Source organism: Sturnus vulgaris, chromosome 5 (assembly GCF_052056855.1).
Source record: "Sturnus vulgaris isolate bStuVul1 chromosome 5, bStuVul1.hap1, whole genome shotgun sequence".
Taxonomy (NCBI): domain Eukaryota; kingdom Metazoa; phylum Chordata; class Aves; order Passeriformes; family Sturnidae; genus Sturnus; species Sturnus vulgaris.
Genome location: NC_142247.1, coordinates 34657961 through 34674040, shown reverse-complemented (window position 1 = coordinate 34674040; position 16080 = coordinate 34657961). Strand labels below are relative to the sequence as shown.

The 16080-nt window shown below is 36.4% G+C and overlaps 1 protein-coding gene across 2 annotated transcripts in view; it reads right to left on the bottom strand.

Annotated features, from left to right (window-relative positions):
• Positions 1 to 167: 167 nt before the first annotated feature.
• Positions 168 to 16080, bottom strand: part of IGF1 (insulin like growth factor 1) — a 47035-nt gene continuing 31122 nt past the window's right edge. For both annotated transcript variants that reach the window (XM_088165411.1, XM_014876960.2), the window contains 2 exons: positions 7159 to 7340; positions 168 to 306 (listed from right to left, as the gene is read on the bottom strand). In XM_088165411.1, coding sequence (XP_088021537.1) covers positions 247 to 306; positions 7159 to 7340 — 242 coding nt within the window. In that variant the 3' untranslated portion in view covers positions 168 to 246. The remainder of the gene's footprint in view (positions 307 to 7158; positions 7341 to 16080) is intronic.

The window sequence follows — 16080 nt, the reverse complement described above, 5'->3', positions numbered from 1 at the left end:
CAGCAATATATCAACCACAAAATTTTTTAGCTCTGGGCTGGTTAAAATATTCTGTTTTCTAAAGACTTAATATTGGAATGTTCAGTTGCATTGTTCACTGGGAGAATGCCCATTGGTTGAAATTGCATCAAGCTTTTTAAAACAAAGGGTTTTTTTAAGTCTTCCAATGTTTAACAAATAATTTATTTACAGCAAAGTATCCTGCAGATGGCACATTCATTCTTCGTTCTTGTGGATGGCATGTTCTTACATTCTGTAGTTTCTGTTTCCTGTGTTCCCTCTACTTGTGTTCTTCAAATGCACTTCCTGAAAGTTTAGAAAGAAAAATTTATTACAGGTAGGTTTAAATATATTGTATCATCACAAAACTTACAATAGGGTGAAAACAGTTGTCCAGAGTGCGGGAACTGCTAGATAATTGTGGATAATTGTGTTTTAATCAATAATTCAGTCATCTACAGAGAACTTAAATATGCAGAACTTCTGTACCTGAAATCCCCCCTTCTCCTAGACATAAACACCTCGACTGCCAGTTTTGATCTCAGCAGAGGAGACATCTGCTGTTGGAACCTGGATGGGCTTAGGGATATGGTAGGTACCAAAGATTCCTCTATTTCCCAAAGACATTTGCAAAAGCAGAATGTATAGGGGCCAGGGAGCATTGTAACTACAGGATTTATGGAATCTCTTGGGCTTTGGTACCAGATATTTTCAAAATTGCTCTGCTTTTTTTGCACAGATGGCATATTAGATGTGTTGGATTTTGTTGGATAAGGCCTTGACAAAGAAAAAAATTGTGGGTTCACTGTAGGAGCTGCAGCCATATAATTTGTATTTTTAGAACAGACAAAGTGATGTGCTAGGCAAATCAAGAGAGCTATGGAATGACTAACACCCCCAGTTCCTTGTCATTCCATGCACAGGCCAGTCTTCAGCAGCAGTGATGGGAGTGGTATGTACATTTCAATTTGATTTTCTTGTTTGTCACTCTAGTAAATATTAGCCAGGCCCAAGATTGCATATTCTGTCGACTAAAGCCAGAATTTTTAAATGACTCTCCATATTTGTAATACTCATTGGAAGTCAAATTCTTAGTTAAATGAAATCATGGGGTTTTTTTCCCATGAAAAGCCAGAAATATATTAAAAAAACTTCTGTAAAAGGTGAAGCCATGTGTATACAGCTCTACCACTGTATTAGCTGTTATTTAAGCCCTAGAATTAAGGAGGCTCTATAATTTAAAAAGAAATATAATTTTCTTGTTTTTCTAATGGACAGAAATAAAATAGAAGCTAATTTGGTGCATTGGTTGTTTAGGGGTTTTCCCATAGTCATTTCCCATAGAAAATGCTATTCTACATATAACCTTTCCGTTTCCCTTCAGTATCTATTAAAAATGAAATCAGAAATTAAATAAAAAATAGAACAAATCAGAAACTTTCAAAGGATCACAAAATTTGAACTCATAGAGAGTTTATTAATTTTCACTGGATTTTTTATTGGCTTCTGATGGATATGAGAGGAATTATTATTTTAAATATGTAAAACAGAAATTAGGCAGTATTAGTAATTGTTAAATTAATTATACCACCACCAAGTGTAAAACATTGAGCCAAACCAGGATTTATCATCACTGACAAGCCAAAGTTGTTAACAGCAAAATAGCTGTAATGAAGAAATGTTTTTCTTAGGAATATGCCTTCATAGACTGGATTAATCATCTAGTCACTATTCCTGTGAACGGTTCATAAGGATACTGGCTTGTCCTCATCCAGTTTTGCTAATATTGCTGTAGAATAGCATCAATCAAATAGAGAATCAGAAATGTCAACAGAATTCTGCTTATCCTTAAATTAAAATATATTTTGCTTTTCATTGCCTGTTTCTCTTCCAGCTTTTCCAAAATGACCTTTGCTATCTTTTTCCTAAGTTATACCTTAGTTTTCACACTGAAGAGCTTATTCCGAGTGAAACCTTAAATTTTCACTGATTTTCATTAAAATCATCATTGCAGCATTTCACAGGAGTCTGCCAACACTAAGGATCCTGCTTTATTCTACAAGTGCTTGTATTGGTTACAATGAGCTAAGAAAACAGGAATTTCTTTACTCATCTGCCCAGTTTTTCTTTTTCTACACAGCAACAAAACAAAATATTCTCCTCTGTGCTGACCCTAGGTGCTCCTCCTTGAAGAGAGTTTACTAGCATATAGGAAAAGCTATATGCTTCATTTTATTTGCCAAAAGTCATATATTCTTAAAGATTACAGACTCTTAATCTATAAAATGGGAAGCGAGAGCCTTAAAATGAAACAACAGCCATTTTGTATTGCAGTGACTTTCAAAGTATATTTAGATTGAAAATTAACTGTATGTTTCCCAAATGAAAATATAAATTCTCTCTGCTAGTGTTGTTGTCGGACTTTAAAATGGCTTTATCATTCAAATAAAGCAGGTACTAAGATGCAGGAGTGTTTCACTTACAGATTTTAATACTGACATGTAGGTGGAAAAAGAGTTGTCATGATAGACTAGCTTTGAAATTGAAGGAAGATGGCAGATTGCTTTTAGAACACTTCCTTCTCCAGAATCAGCATTTTGATAAATAACTACAAATAAGTGTACTGGTAATAGCATGCATGCCAGAAAATGCTTTGACCCACATAACACATTTAAGTATGAAATGCTGAGACCACTGTGGGGAAAAAAAACACAGACCCCAAAGCTAGGTGTGAATGCTTGAATTAGGTTCTCAGACCTGCATTTGTACTGGTATAGAAAAATTTGGTTTGTTTCTCAAGTCTCTGAGAAGAAGATAATTAGAAATAAAACTGCTCTGAGCTGATATTCATACCCAGACCAAGACAATCATAACTTTAAGATGGGAGATGCAAAATGTGAGCAATGTATAACTCAGCTAAAGAACAGGGAAGCAGACTTCTAGCCCATTACCTTCAGCAGGGATCTTTGGAGATAAGGCATCATTTGCAGTAGGATAACAACTACCTCGGTAGTGGTAATGGTCATTTGACTGAGTTGGAAGGATATTAGGAAGCAAGCAGCAACATTCTTATCCTATTAGGGCAGACATTCAAACTTCATTTGGCATTGAAAGTTCCCTTGATCTACTGGTAATAAATGGAAATTCTAACATTTGTAGTAACAGGCATGATACCTCAGCTATGAATCCTCTGGGGCCTCTTTGAAAGCTTTCTAGTTCTGTGGGCAGTATGATCACTGACATAAAAACAGGGCTACAAAGCAAGCAGTGAGAGAAAATAATTCTCTGAAAAGGCCAAGTCATTCTATCTGTTACACCTAAAAGTTCACTCCTTGGCTTGATAATATGGCGTGGCTTCAATAGAAATTAGGATTGGTGCCGTGGTGCATATTTTGGCCTATGAATCTATCTGAGTTGATACTGAGGCAATTACAAAAGAATCTGCCAGTCTTAGAAAAATTAATGAGAAATAATGCAACACTTTTTCTGTTGTCTTAATGGCATTTTCTTAAACTAAAGATACTAATATCTTTTCCCTCTATTAGTCCCACTCAGTATTTATTTAAATGTTGAAGATTAGATAAAATATTGAAAGTATTTTTGAGAAAATCCACTTCCTATTCATACTTTGTTGGTATATACATTTATGTGTATTTTTCACATATGAGGCCTAAGAAAAAAAAAGGACTGCAAGTCTGAGGAAGAGCAAAATTACATTTAGATATGCACCTCTTTTGCTGTTTTGTTCAGGATGCAAGGGGATGGCATGGCACTATGTTCATGAACAAGTTCAAGATGTGCCAGGGTTGGTTTAGATTGGATGGCAGGAAAACTTTTGTCACAGAAAACATTGTCAAGCACTGACAAAGGCTGCCTAAGGAAGTTGTGGAGTCATTATCCCTGGAGTTATTTAAAATATATGCAGATGTGGCACTTATGGATATGGTTTACTGATGGACTTGGGAGTGCTGAGTTAATGGCTGGACTCAATGTTCTTGGAGTTCTTTTCCAACCTAAATGAGTGTATGATTCTTTTTCACTGAATTTTAAAACCAGCCTTACCAGACTTCACATTCAATACTAATTTTCAAGGTATCTTATAATCTTGAACTTGTAGGAACTTTGTGACATTGTTTCTGCGGCACTGCTTCATTAGAAAAGGTCCCAATCTTCCCACATATGTGTGCAATTGTGGAAATTGCTCGGTTGTTTCCTTTGGTAAGGCCGTTGTTTTTCAAAGAGTTACTCAATAGTTTTCCAAATTACTGTTAAAATTTAATTCAAGGGCAATTGACTAAATTTTAGCATTTTTCAGAAGAGAAAGAAATGAATGAAAGAAAGATGTTACCGAAGACAGGACTTAAACTCCCCTCCTTGCTCTTGTTTTGCGCTTTAAAACTCTAAATATAGTGTAAAACTAGGAGAAACCATTACTTTGCTTTCCAGCAGAAATACTGAAACTGCAAATAAGAGAAGATCCCTACTCCACTGAAGTAAGATCACCTACCAATTTGTGCCTAGCAGGAGCCATCTACCCAAGGAACTGAGGAAACAGACCACTTACTCAAGCATTAGAAACACTAAAACAAAACCCCAAATCCCAGATTTGTCATTTAAAAGATTATGAGGAGATGCTGAAAAAAAGACTATCAGATATATGAAATGCATAAGAAACTGATTCTCTATGAAATCTGAGAGGAACTGTACATGTTATGTATTGCACCTAGTCCTACCTTACATCTTGCATCTAAATATGAAAATTTTGAAAAGGTCGTAGATGCATAATCATAGTTATATAAATAATCACTTTCTATGAATAAGATATAGATCTCATATATAGCATATAATTTGAGAGAAAAAAATTGTTTAACAGAAAAATAATTTGACTTAAGCATATCTATTACTTTAGTTAAAATCAGTGGCACTATGAACTAGCTAAATACATTATCTTTGGAGAGTGTGTCCAAAAAAAGTTTGAATATAGTTGCCTTCCTTAATGGCACCATGTACAACTGACTGCAAAAAGAAAAGAGAAAGATAAAAGAAAAGTACACTGGAGGGAAGAGAAGTGGAATTCAGTAGGAAAAACTGGTACATATTCACATTTAATTTTTTTCTATCTTAAATCTGAATAATAGTTTCTCCTACTCATTCTATATTTTCATTTCCTCAATCTGATTTTCTCCATCCACAGATAAAAATGAAAATTTGTTTGTATTTCCCATCAGATTGTTATTTTATTGCCAAGTTCCAATTGAGAAGCATTTATGATTTCTTTTATTCTGTTCAACACACTCCTTTATACGTATGGTTTGTTTAAAGGTCTTCTTTATTATTAATTTGTCTCTAATTTAATTTTCTCTCCCATTTTTCTAAAAATTCCACCCTTTTTATTTGTGATGCATGCTGGTTCATTCAGTTTTGCAGTATTTTATATCTTCTCGACCTCCTTGATCTAATTCCCTCATTCTTTTTTTGTTTGTTTGTTTGTTTCTTGTACTCCTCATTGTCTTTTCACCTCTTGATTTTTTCCCTTTTTAATTTCTAGGATGATTTCTTGTGCAGCTATGCTCTCTCAATTACTCAATTACATACTCCCTCTATTTTTTTTTTTCGTTTTTCCAGTACCCCTCCTGAGTGCTACTTCCCCTGATGCTGCAAAAAGATACAAGGTCTTTCCTGTCTGTAAAAAACAGTTCTGTCCTGCCTGTGTTCTGAACTGGAAAGAGGGCAGCTGCCTAAAGATGACATCATTCCTTAGTCCTCCAAGGAAAGTGGTGTGGAGATCCATCAAAGAGCTGGCAGGTATCTTGTCTCCTTTACTCCAATGTTTATTCATTGTCTTAGCAACAAGCATGGAAAGGAGCACATGGATTCCCGGCCAAGCCTGTTTTCTTCTTTTCCAGCAAGCCCCAAGTTTATGTGTGCCCAGACAGGAATAAACCTAAAACAGGGGTTTCTTGTCTGTGGTTGAGCTCCACCTGAAGAAGTCTTCACTTGTCACCCTGTGTGCCCTTTGAGGTCTCAAGGTGATACTTCCCAGGAAAGATCGTACAGACAATGATTTTTGGAAAACTCTTGAGGAAGAAAGGGGAAAGGATTCTGTTCTATGGATTGACTTATGGAAAAGAATGGATGCTGGAATGATTACAATAGTTCTTTTCATAAAGTTGATATTAAAGATTTTAATATACAGCACTGGTTTCCTGACTTCCTACGGAATCTTAGGTTCCAGGTCTTGTAAGCAAGAATTTTCAGATAACTGCAGGAGTGGTGCCAACATGTGTGTAGGACAGACAGGGTCAACAGCAATAAAATAAATCACAGGAGATTTACAGCAGAAGACAGATAATATGTAAAACAGATGTTCAGGCCTCAGACATGAGAGACAGTTGAACATGAGCTTAATTGTAACCTAGTCAAGATGCGATTCCTGAACTATACACTCTGTTGATACATATATGTACAGTATATCTGGTATCAGAGGAACAAATATCTGGATAATCAGAACTCCACAACTATATAAATAATACCAATCAATGTTGGAAGTGACTTGGAGAATATACCTATTGAACTTTAAATACTTGAAGTATGCAATTATCACAGTGACTATCCATTGAATTCAGTTCTGATTAAAAAAAAAAGCAAAAAAAAAGAAGGAAAAAAAAGTTCATTTAAATGTAAAATGAATAGCAGAATGTCCGATTTCCTTCTTGAGCACTTACTTTACCTCTACCTCAAAAGAAAGGATGAGTGAAGAGATTCTGGATAGATGAGTTGTTAAACATTCAGTATTTAGTTTCTCTTATGACAGAAGTCTTAGATGGTATTTATGATTGGATGATGTGGGTACTTGCCACTTACTACCCTATGGCAGGATAAGACCTCACAACTACTAGTTTAGCAATTCCATGTTTTATTCAGTGTTCTAAGAGATGAGGTGGAGCACACCGCTTCCCACTTATTTCCCACCTTGGCAACTATTTCCCAAAGTTCTGCTAAATCTAGTACGCAGAACACATCAATTGTTTTCTGTTATCAGCCTTGATAGAATTTTCCTTCGCTAAAATACGTAGGGATTTTTTTCGTTGGTTCTTTTTTTGTTGGTCTGGTTTGATTGTTAGTTGGTTGTTGTGAGTTTTTCCCAGCCTGGCGTACCTTTTGTGCTTTTGGCATGTCGGTGTGGCGCTGGGCGCGTACAGACCGTGCGGATTTGGGCGGTTTTATTGGAGCACAATACATCTCCAGCCTCCTCAGGTCACAGCTCTGGAAGCAGCATTCATCCACTATTCCCTTGTGGTGTAAGCGTCTACTGCTGGATCCATACCCCGTGGGCTTACCTATTCAAAACACAAAGGGAAAGTTCTTATGTTAGAAAGGAAATGCAAAGGTCTCAGGAGCAGTCATACTATTAAGATACATTATGTTAACTGAATCACCAATGACCATTGTAGAGGCTGCCTGCATGTATCTGTTCTAAGACCCTGTTCTCAGATACACCTTTGAATATTCCTTTCCAGATATTCCTGGAAATAGACAGCTTTGATCTCTATCTGTGGCTGCTATTTAAGCATTGAGGAAATCTATGCCTTCTTAGAAAAGTATTATTAAAATATTTTCTTGAACTGCATTAGCCTTGAAAATAGCAAAGGAGGAAACTGAAATCTGACATTTAGACACCTTACAAAGGAAATTTGCTTTTTAGCTTTTGTATAAAAACTGATTGTTGAGCCGACTGAGGTAGCTAGTGTGTAAAAACCATAGATCATGACTGTGTTGTAGACAAGTATTTCCTAATAAAAAAGGCCACACCAAGGTCCTGTGTGAAGTCAGAGCGTGTTCCAAAGGGGAAATAAATACTGTGCATCACTGCAGAGGCTGTAAGATTTGCAAGCTCAAAAGTGGAAAGCAGGAACTGAAGTAATAAAGTAACTGAAATAGAAAGGTTGATGGAACAGATAAAAGAAGATTTTTATATTCCATAAATTTGCACAAGATAAGAAAAGTGACTGATATAGCATGGCTTTCTGTGCTTTGCATTTGCACCAGCCATCTATGGAAAACATTTAATTGGCAAATATTTTGCATTTGTCACTCAACTCCATTAAAGGCCAACATTTTCATTCATACAACTCTCACACACATATTTTTGTCTTCTTTCCCCCTGTGGTTTATGATTTCCTTAGTAACTGCTGAATTCTCTGCTGTCCTACACAGAGATTAAAGACCCATTATTTCCTGGTTTTGTTTGTGCACAACCAAGTCAGATATGCAGTTTCCCTGTTATGACTAACTAGAAATGAAGGAACAGTAAATTCACAAAAAGGAAGAAGTTGCTTACTTACTACATCTATTTTAAAATTCTGGTAGAATTTGATTTTAGATAGTAAAATTCTCAAAAGATTAAGTGTTTTGTTTTGACATTTTCAGCATTAAATGTTTCCATTTACAGAATGATCCACATTGGTTAAGAACTGAAAAATATGGAAAAAAAAGACAAGCGTACCAAGAGCCAAAAAATGAAGTAACTCAATTCAGTCAGCTCTACTGATTTCTTTTCTTGCCTTCTTTTTTTCTCATTTCTCCTTCTCAGTTATATCACTGAGACCAAAAATCTGTTATTCACAGAATTTGGCAGGAGTTTACATTATAAGAATTAGTCAAGTTAAATAAAGGATAAGGATATCAAAAAAAGATGAATATTCAGTTTCTCTTTGGGAAATTATTGCCCCCAGTCCTTGTATGGCAAAGTCTAGGTTGATATCCCTGTGTTTGTCCTGCAGTTGTCAATTTGAAAGACAGTGCTACATTTTACTGTTCCCTGTGATTAAAACATGTATCCACTGATGAAGAACCCTTGAGGCCTCAGAACATCGGTAAATGAAAAGACCTCTAGTGGTATAGTATGTCTCACATTTTAGCCAGCAATTCAGCCAGTTAAGAACTAACTATCCCTATGAGCTTTGTAAACCCAGAAAACAGATTTTTCAAATTTCCCCACCCCCCCACCTCCAGGGACTATATATTCAACAAGAAGAAAAACATGCTTACTTAGGATATTGCAATCCACTGGGGGCCTCTATATTGTACATTGCCTGCTAAATTATTTGTTTCATAAGACTAAACAGTACAGCAAGCCAGGAGTAGATTACAGTAATATTTTGATTTGTGTATGTGTTGTTTTATGTGTATCACTGAAAGGTAATACAAATACTATGATATGGAGTTTGGTTTGATTTTTTTTCAGAGACAATTTTCCCTCACGGAGTTATAATATGAGATGCAAACTTTTCCTTGGAGATTTTTCCTGAAATCTGTTAATCTGGTTGTTTTAGCCTAATAATTGTAAAATTTAGCACTCCAGATAAAGTGTGGAGTTTCATTACTTTGCAGTATACCTACAGTGGTGCCACATTTTGTCTTGCTCCCATTTAAAGCATGGAAGGGCAAATTCTGTTTTCCTGGATATGCAGGTGTCCAGATCCAGCTGAACTATAGGTATAAGAACTGATTAGCTGAGCTTCCATTTCTTCTATCAGTCTGTCAATTTTTCATAAACAAACATTTCCTAAAAACTTCTGTTCAAGTTTACCCTTCAGTGTCCAAATTGAATAATTTATAAAGTTGATGAAATACCTTTACTAATTACTCCTGCTGCCTGCTTTATTTAGTAACCAGTAGCAACTGTTTTTCCACACTCTCATAAATTTACATAAATAGTTAATACAAATCCTGAATCCTGGAATCTTTCTGGTGAAAATCTCAGAGCATTTCAAAATCATTTTTAGAGTAGCCAGACCAAAGACATCTATGTATTTTGCTTACAGAATATAATTTTATGGGGGATTATATAATGTTTAATAGCTCTTCAAAAAGCTTGTATGGGACGTGTAAAAATATAGGAATGGAATCTCTATCACACCAGTGATGATGTCAGCTATGAAATGTGATATTAACTTTTTTGTAGGCTTAAATATTCATGCATCATATGGCATTATAAATGCTCATCCTTACATAAAGATAACATTAGTATTGAGAAGTCAGAACTTTTTCTTTGAAGAAATGTTTTCCGAAGGCTTTCAAAAGACCTAAGCAATCAAGTATACTTAAAATTTGTGTGATGTAGACAGTGATATTGCCTAAAGTGCTGTACAACAGAGAGAGCAAATAACAGAAAAAAATATTTCTTTTCAGTAATCATGATCTACAAACATGATTGAGAAATATCTGATGACTAAAGTAATTTTAAAGTAATAGATTTTAAATTGCTGCTGACCTCTAAAGTGCTGCAATATACAAAGACGCTATCACAGAGAAAGATGAGATGAAGAATTACAAGGAGATACCACCACTTCTACAGGTGTTATGACTGTTGGCCCATCTGTTCTGGCAGGACTGCAGGATCAGATGGTGCCAGTTCATCAAGTTACCAAAGTATGCACTTAGATCTAGGCAAATGTTCAAGCTCCTGTGTGGTGTGTTGGACTAAATCACATATTAAACAGTGAGCACATGTCTGAATGCTCTCCTACATAAGGACTGATATAACTAGGCACTTCAGTTACTCTCTAGACAAAAATCCATATTGGTAAATTAATGGCTGGTGGTTCTGCATTTTTAATATAATTTTCCTTCTTTTTTTTTTAATAATATTGCCTTCAGTATGGATTGCACCTTCTGTGTCCTTTACTGGGAACCCATATAGTTCTTTCTCATCTTTCTGACATAATTTGAGTGCTGCCTTCCAGCTGTTATCAAAAGTTTCTTATGTTTACTCAACCTTCAAAGTGCTGCCTGTGGACGTACAACAGTCCTAGGCATTCCTTTTTGCTGATGTACACTGATTTCCTTGGAGGTTTCTTTCCTTTTTTGTCAGTTGCTAGCTCAAAAGAATTTCATATCATGTAGGTCAAAGTTTGCTTATTAGAATATTTGGCTCTTATTTAATCTACTTTATCAAATCTGTGGATGTTTCTTTCAGTGTGTAACAAGCAGATATAAAGTCTAGTCACAGTGATGTCTCTGAAAGCAGTCCAAGGTATAGGATTCCAATAGTTAAACAGCTGGCTTTTGCCCTAACAGCATTTCCCTTTCAATGATGCAGAGTCAGTGGAGTAATTCAGCAGGACTTGTTTATACTTGTTCTTTCTGTTCTTCCTCATCCTTCCAAAATATCCTACTGTTGTTGCCACTGGTTCTGCTCTACCGGTGGTGTCAATGTGAGAAGCACTGGTGTAGGTGGACCACAGAAGTTTCAAATATCAAGTTATCTAGGCATTCTGTGTAGAATTATATACTACTGTTGTCATATTAAAATTAGAAATTATATTAGAAATAGCTCAGGATAAGTGCAAAGTTAATCGACTCTAGGACTCTAGGAGAGAATTGGGGTTATGTGTTCTGGAACTTTTATGTGATTCTTTGTATTTGCTGTTGTGTCTTTTTTAGCCAAGCAGTAGAACTCAGAGTGCCATGTAGACTATAATTCAGAAATACATCATAAATCTGAAAAACAGTGGACTTAATCCTAATCTAGTGTTAGAGTCAATCTTCAGATACAACTCCAGCTTTTACAGTATGGTAAAGGCCATTGACCTATTAGAGTGCTGTAGTCTTGTAGCAAGAAACTCAAAATGTTTCCATCAAAACATCGGGGTAAGGTACAATTTGGAAACATTGGCAGCAGTTTACAGTATCAGGATGTACGGGAGGATCCTGTAAGGCAGCAGGTCAGTCAGACAGGATTTTCCTGTGGCCTGAACAACTGGCTGAGAGTTTGTGGTGCTATATTACAGCACAGTAATTGAACAAGCACATCCTGAGTGCAAAATCCAGACTGGGAGCTGGTGGTTGGAGAGCTTTTGAGTTGCATGGGCTGTGTGCCTTTTGGTGGCACAGAAGGCTAGGGATGCTGAGTTTGAGATTCATCTTGCTCATCTCTAGTCTCTGAAAATTAGGGATCTATTTAATATAGTGAAGTCAACAGGCAGGTGTGTATGGAGAATGAATTATTCCTGTACTGCATGCTTTGCTTAAAATTAATTTATTCTTGTCCTCTGAAGGAAACAGTGTTCTTTCATCAACTACAGATAAAGCTAATTGATCTAGTCTTAGCATATATGCACAGCTTCTTCTAGGAAACTGAACTCAAGGAAAATGAATTAAATTTAAAATTATTTGTCCTAAATCACAGAATGTATGCACCTGGTGGAATACAAAGCCATTCTTTCATTTCCAATTTTACAGTTAAATATAATGGCAAACTGTTCTAAAGAACATGTTAGCCAGTGTGCTGTTTAGTTCTGTATCTCTGTACCTCTTTTACTACATTCTGTAAGTTAGTCTAGTACTGCCTATTTTTGCATTGTAAATGCCTGTATATGCAAAACAAGAGACTGTTGATATCGTTTTTCATCTCCTTTTAATCTTGAACAAAGGAATTAGTGTTACATTGGTAATACTTCTTGAGGGTGCTCTGGAATTTCTCATCTGTATTTGAAAAATTATTGAGTCAGTGTTCAATCAGCAGGAAATGCCTGGCTTTTGATACTTCTATGCAATGTTAAAACAAACAAACAAGCAAATAACAAATCTTGGGGATTGGTGTAAAGTCCCTTACCAGAAATACCTCTAGGTTTAAATGTGCAAAGTAGGCAATCTGGTTTTCATGTAAATAAGTTGCATGCATTTTGAAGTGACAATATTTAATATTTAGTTTCCATTTTCCTTCAATGTTTTGTTAATGCAAAAAAATTATTATGCTTAGACTGATTTTTGTTTGTATTCATCAAAATGAGCATATATTAGCATTTATAAATGCTCAATGAATGGATGCCCTAGCTCTGAAATCTAATTTAATATGCATGAGTATAGAGGATAAGCTTTATCAGTATGCACAAGTAAAATCTTTATGAAAGCATCTGCATTTGTTAATATTGAGACATTGCACTACAGCTACTGCTTTGTGGAATGCTAGATTGTATCAAGTACTGAGTCCAATGCAAGTAGATGTTTGCTCTTTGCTCTGAAATTCTAGGCAAGTAAGACTGGGAAAACACGGACACTCAGTATTGATCTATAAAAGAAATCTATCAAGACTTCACAGAGTGTTTTGTCTGAATAAGTGAGATTTATAAGCTTTACCTTCTGAAAAGAAGATAGCTCTTTGATATTTCAAATGCAGAGTAAAATAACTATTTCACTTCTTTAAAGTCAGTGAGACAAGTGTAGCTTTATTCCAGAAGATCTTAATTTGTAATTTATATGACTGGGTTTATTTAGTCTGTCACATAGTTAAATGATTTTTCTTCTAGAAATATCCTTTCAGAAACATTTTTTCCCTTTCATTGTAGAATTGGGAAGGAATTATTCTCTCCTCCTAAACTTATTTCCAAAGTACAGTACTTGTAACATTTTCCTCTTACATACAGGAGTGCTGTACTCTGCCCTTGCTATGGAATAGCTGCTTTGGAGGCCATCGAGTGTATTAAGCATGTGATAGAGCCATTATGCTTCACACAGTGATTCCCAAGCCATTTGCAGTGTGTGAAGAGAAAGCACTACAGTTTTGAGTGTTGTACTGGGATGTGAAGCAGGAATTTCAGTGTTTAGATACTTTTGAGGAAAAAAAAAAAAACCTGGAAAAAGCATGGGAAACAATATAATGTCTTATTTTACACCAATTCAGTGTTCTGGAGGGTGGAAACCTTGCCGACCTAGCACAATTTAAAAGCCTACATCAGATTCCAGGGCTGGAAAGTGCCAGATGCTGCCAAAAAATATATACTTTGGCAAGGGAAATGCTTTGCTGAATAGAAATTGACTATTGCAAGAATAGTCAGGTTGATGAGGGTTTAGGACAAGATAATTTGAAGCCAGTAGGTTATTGTTACATCTGAATATTGCCCCTAGAAGTGCACTGAGGAGGGCAATGATAGTACAGACATCCATCTATAATGAAAATACATCCTCTCCCCTTCTTATACATGCTCTCAGAGGAAATAGTTGCTGCTTACCCTTGTGTGTGGTGGAAGTAGGAACAGTCATGATAGAACTTTTCATGTCCTTCTTATTCCAAGCCAGTGTAAAACTGCATTTTATTTGGATTACCAAACTAATAATGATGAAACCCTATAACTGGCTGAAATTGTAGTGTTGCTGAAGTCACTGGTAAATATTTTAGTGCAGTCAGGATTATGTCTTGATGAATCAGATGTGAGAAGTTACTTATATGTCACCCGATCCAAGTTTTACTAAAATCAATGGAAAGATTTCCACTGTCCTTAGTGGGCTTTCCAACATGCTGGTATTTTCTTCCATTACAGTTCAATAAGTAAGTATCATCTTAGTGGCATCTAAAGAGATTGCAGGGAATGGATGTGCTGAGATTCCTTGAAGGAGATAAGAAGAGGATACTGATGTACAGTGTAAAGCAGAATGACTGATATGTGGTTAATGTCACTGACCACATAACAAGCAGTTCATTGCTTTGCACTTTGTTATCAGAACTTTTAGCTCTACAGTTACTCTTTCTCAGCTGTAGCCTGAGCAATGAAAGCAAATAGCAAATGACAAACATGGTACTCTTGCATTTTGGCATCATCATCTGATTAGAGGCAGAAGGTGGAAATGGCTGTTTCAAGTCCCATCTAATACATTTCCCATTGTCCAGGAGTGCATGTTGACACACATTACAATTTAAATTTTTGTTTCTACAGAATAGTCCTTACAGGAGGATAAGTGGGTGGGCACAGACCAATGTCACCTACCAGAGAGGTAGACAACTTTCATTCCTTTGTTAGAACCAAGTACTGGTTGACAGCAGTTGAACACGAGCCAGCAGTGTGCCCAAGAAGGCCAATGGCATCCTGGCTTGTACCAGAAACAGTGTGGCCAGCAGGACCAGAGCAGGGATGGCCCCTGTACTTGGCTCTGGTGAGGTCACACTTGGAGTGCTGTGTTCAGGTTGGGGTCCCTCACTACAAGGAAGACATTGAGGTGGTGTCCAGAGAAGGGCACTGGAGCTGGGGTAGGATCTGGAGGGTAGGGTCTCCCCTGAGCCTATCACTCTCTACAAGCTCCTGAAAGGAGAATGTAGAGAGATTGAGGGCTGGTTGGATTTTACTTCTTCAAGTAAACAGTGATAGGAAAAGGGGGAATGGCCTCAAGTAGTGCCAAGGGAGGTTCAGGTGGGATATCAAGAAAAGATTCTTCACTAAAAAGGTGGTCAAGTGTTGGAACAGGCTGATCAGGGGAGTGGTGGAGTCACCACCCCTGGAAGTGCTCAAAAACCTGTAGGCAGTTTGTTATATGGTTTAGTGGGCAAGGTGGTATTCAGTCAAAGGCTGGGCTTGGTGATCTTGAAGGTCTTTTCCAACCTTAATGGTTCTGTAGTTGTCGCAATAGAAGAGAAAGTAGGAGAGGAAAAGAAGGTAAGGCCAGTCAAGGCCTGGCTCTCTCCTCACTGACACCACTAACTTTAGTGGGATTGCTCTAATGTGCTCTAATCTCTGTCTAGTAAGATCTCACATCATTGCCAGTGAAATGCATTCAACCTTGTACAATGATGCAGCCACAGAGCCTAAAGAATAAACAAGATTCAGTTTTGTACCTATGAAAGTCTGGAATCTTCTTTAGACTTTCAGTTATTGAACCTTTCTGTACAATGACATTAATTACTCCAGAAGTTATTTTAGGTATGGTCATATGACTTAATGCTTTTGGTGAAAGTCCAGCATGTAGTTTTCTTGCAGCCAACACTTTAGATGTGAATCATTTCCCAGAAAAAAATATTTTTTATTGTCTGCTACTTTTGCCATATTGGGATGTTTTTACTTGTGAAGATTGACTTGCAAGATTCCTGACTAGAAAGTACAAATTAACCACTACATTCAGAAGGGAAATTAAGACAGAAAGATTGAGTTGGATTCTTCTATCTTCTTTGATGGTAAATAGTACTGTATTCTAAATTACAAGAGCTCTTTGCAGAGAAAGATAAGAACTTAATTTGAGTAATATTTATGGAATCTAACTATCAATTATTTGCAAAGGAGAAGGCTTTGTTAGTGCCAGGAACTGAAC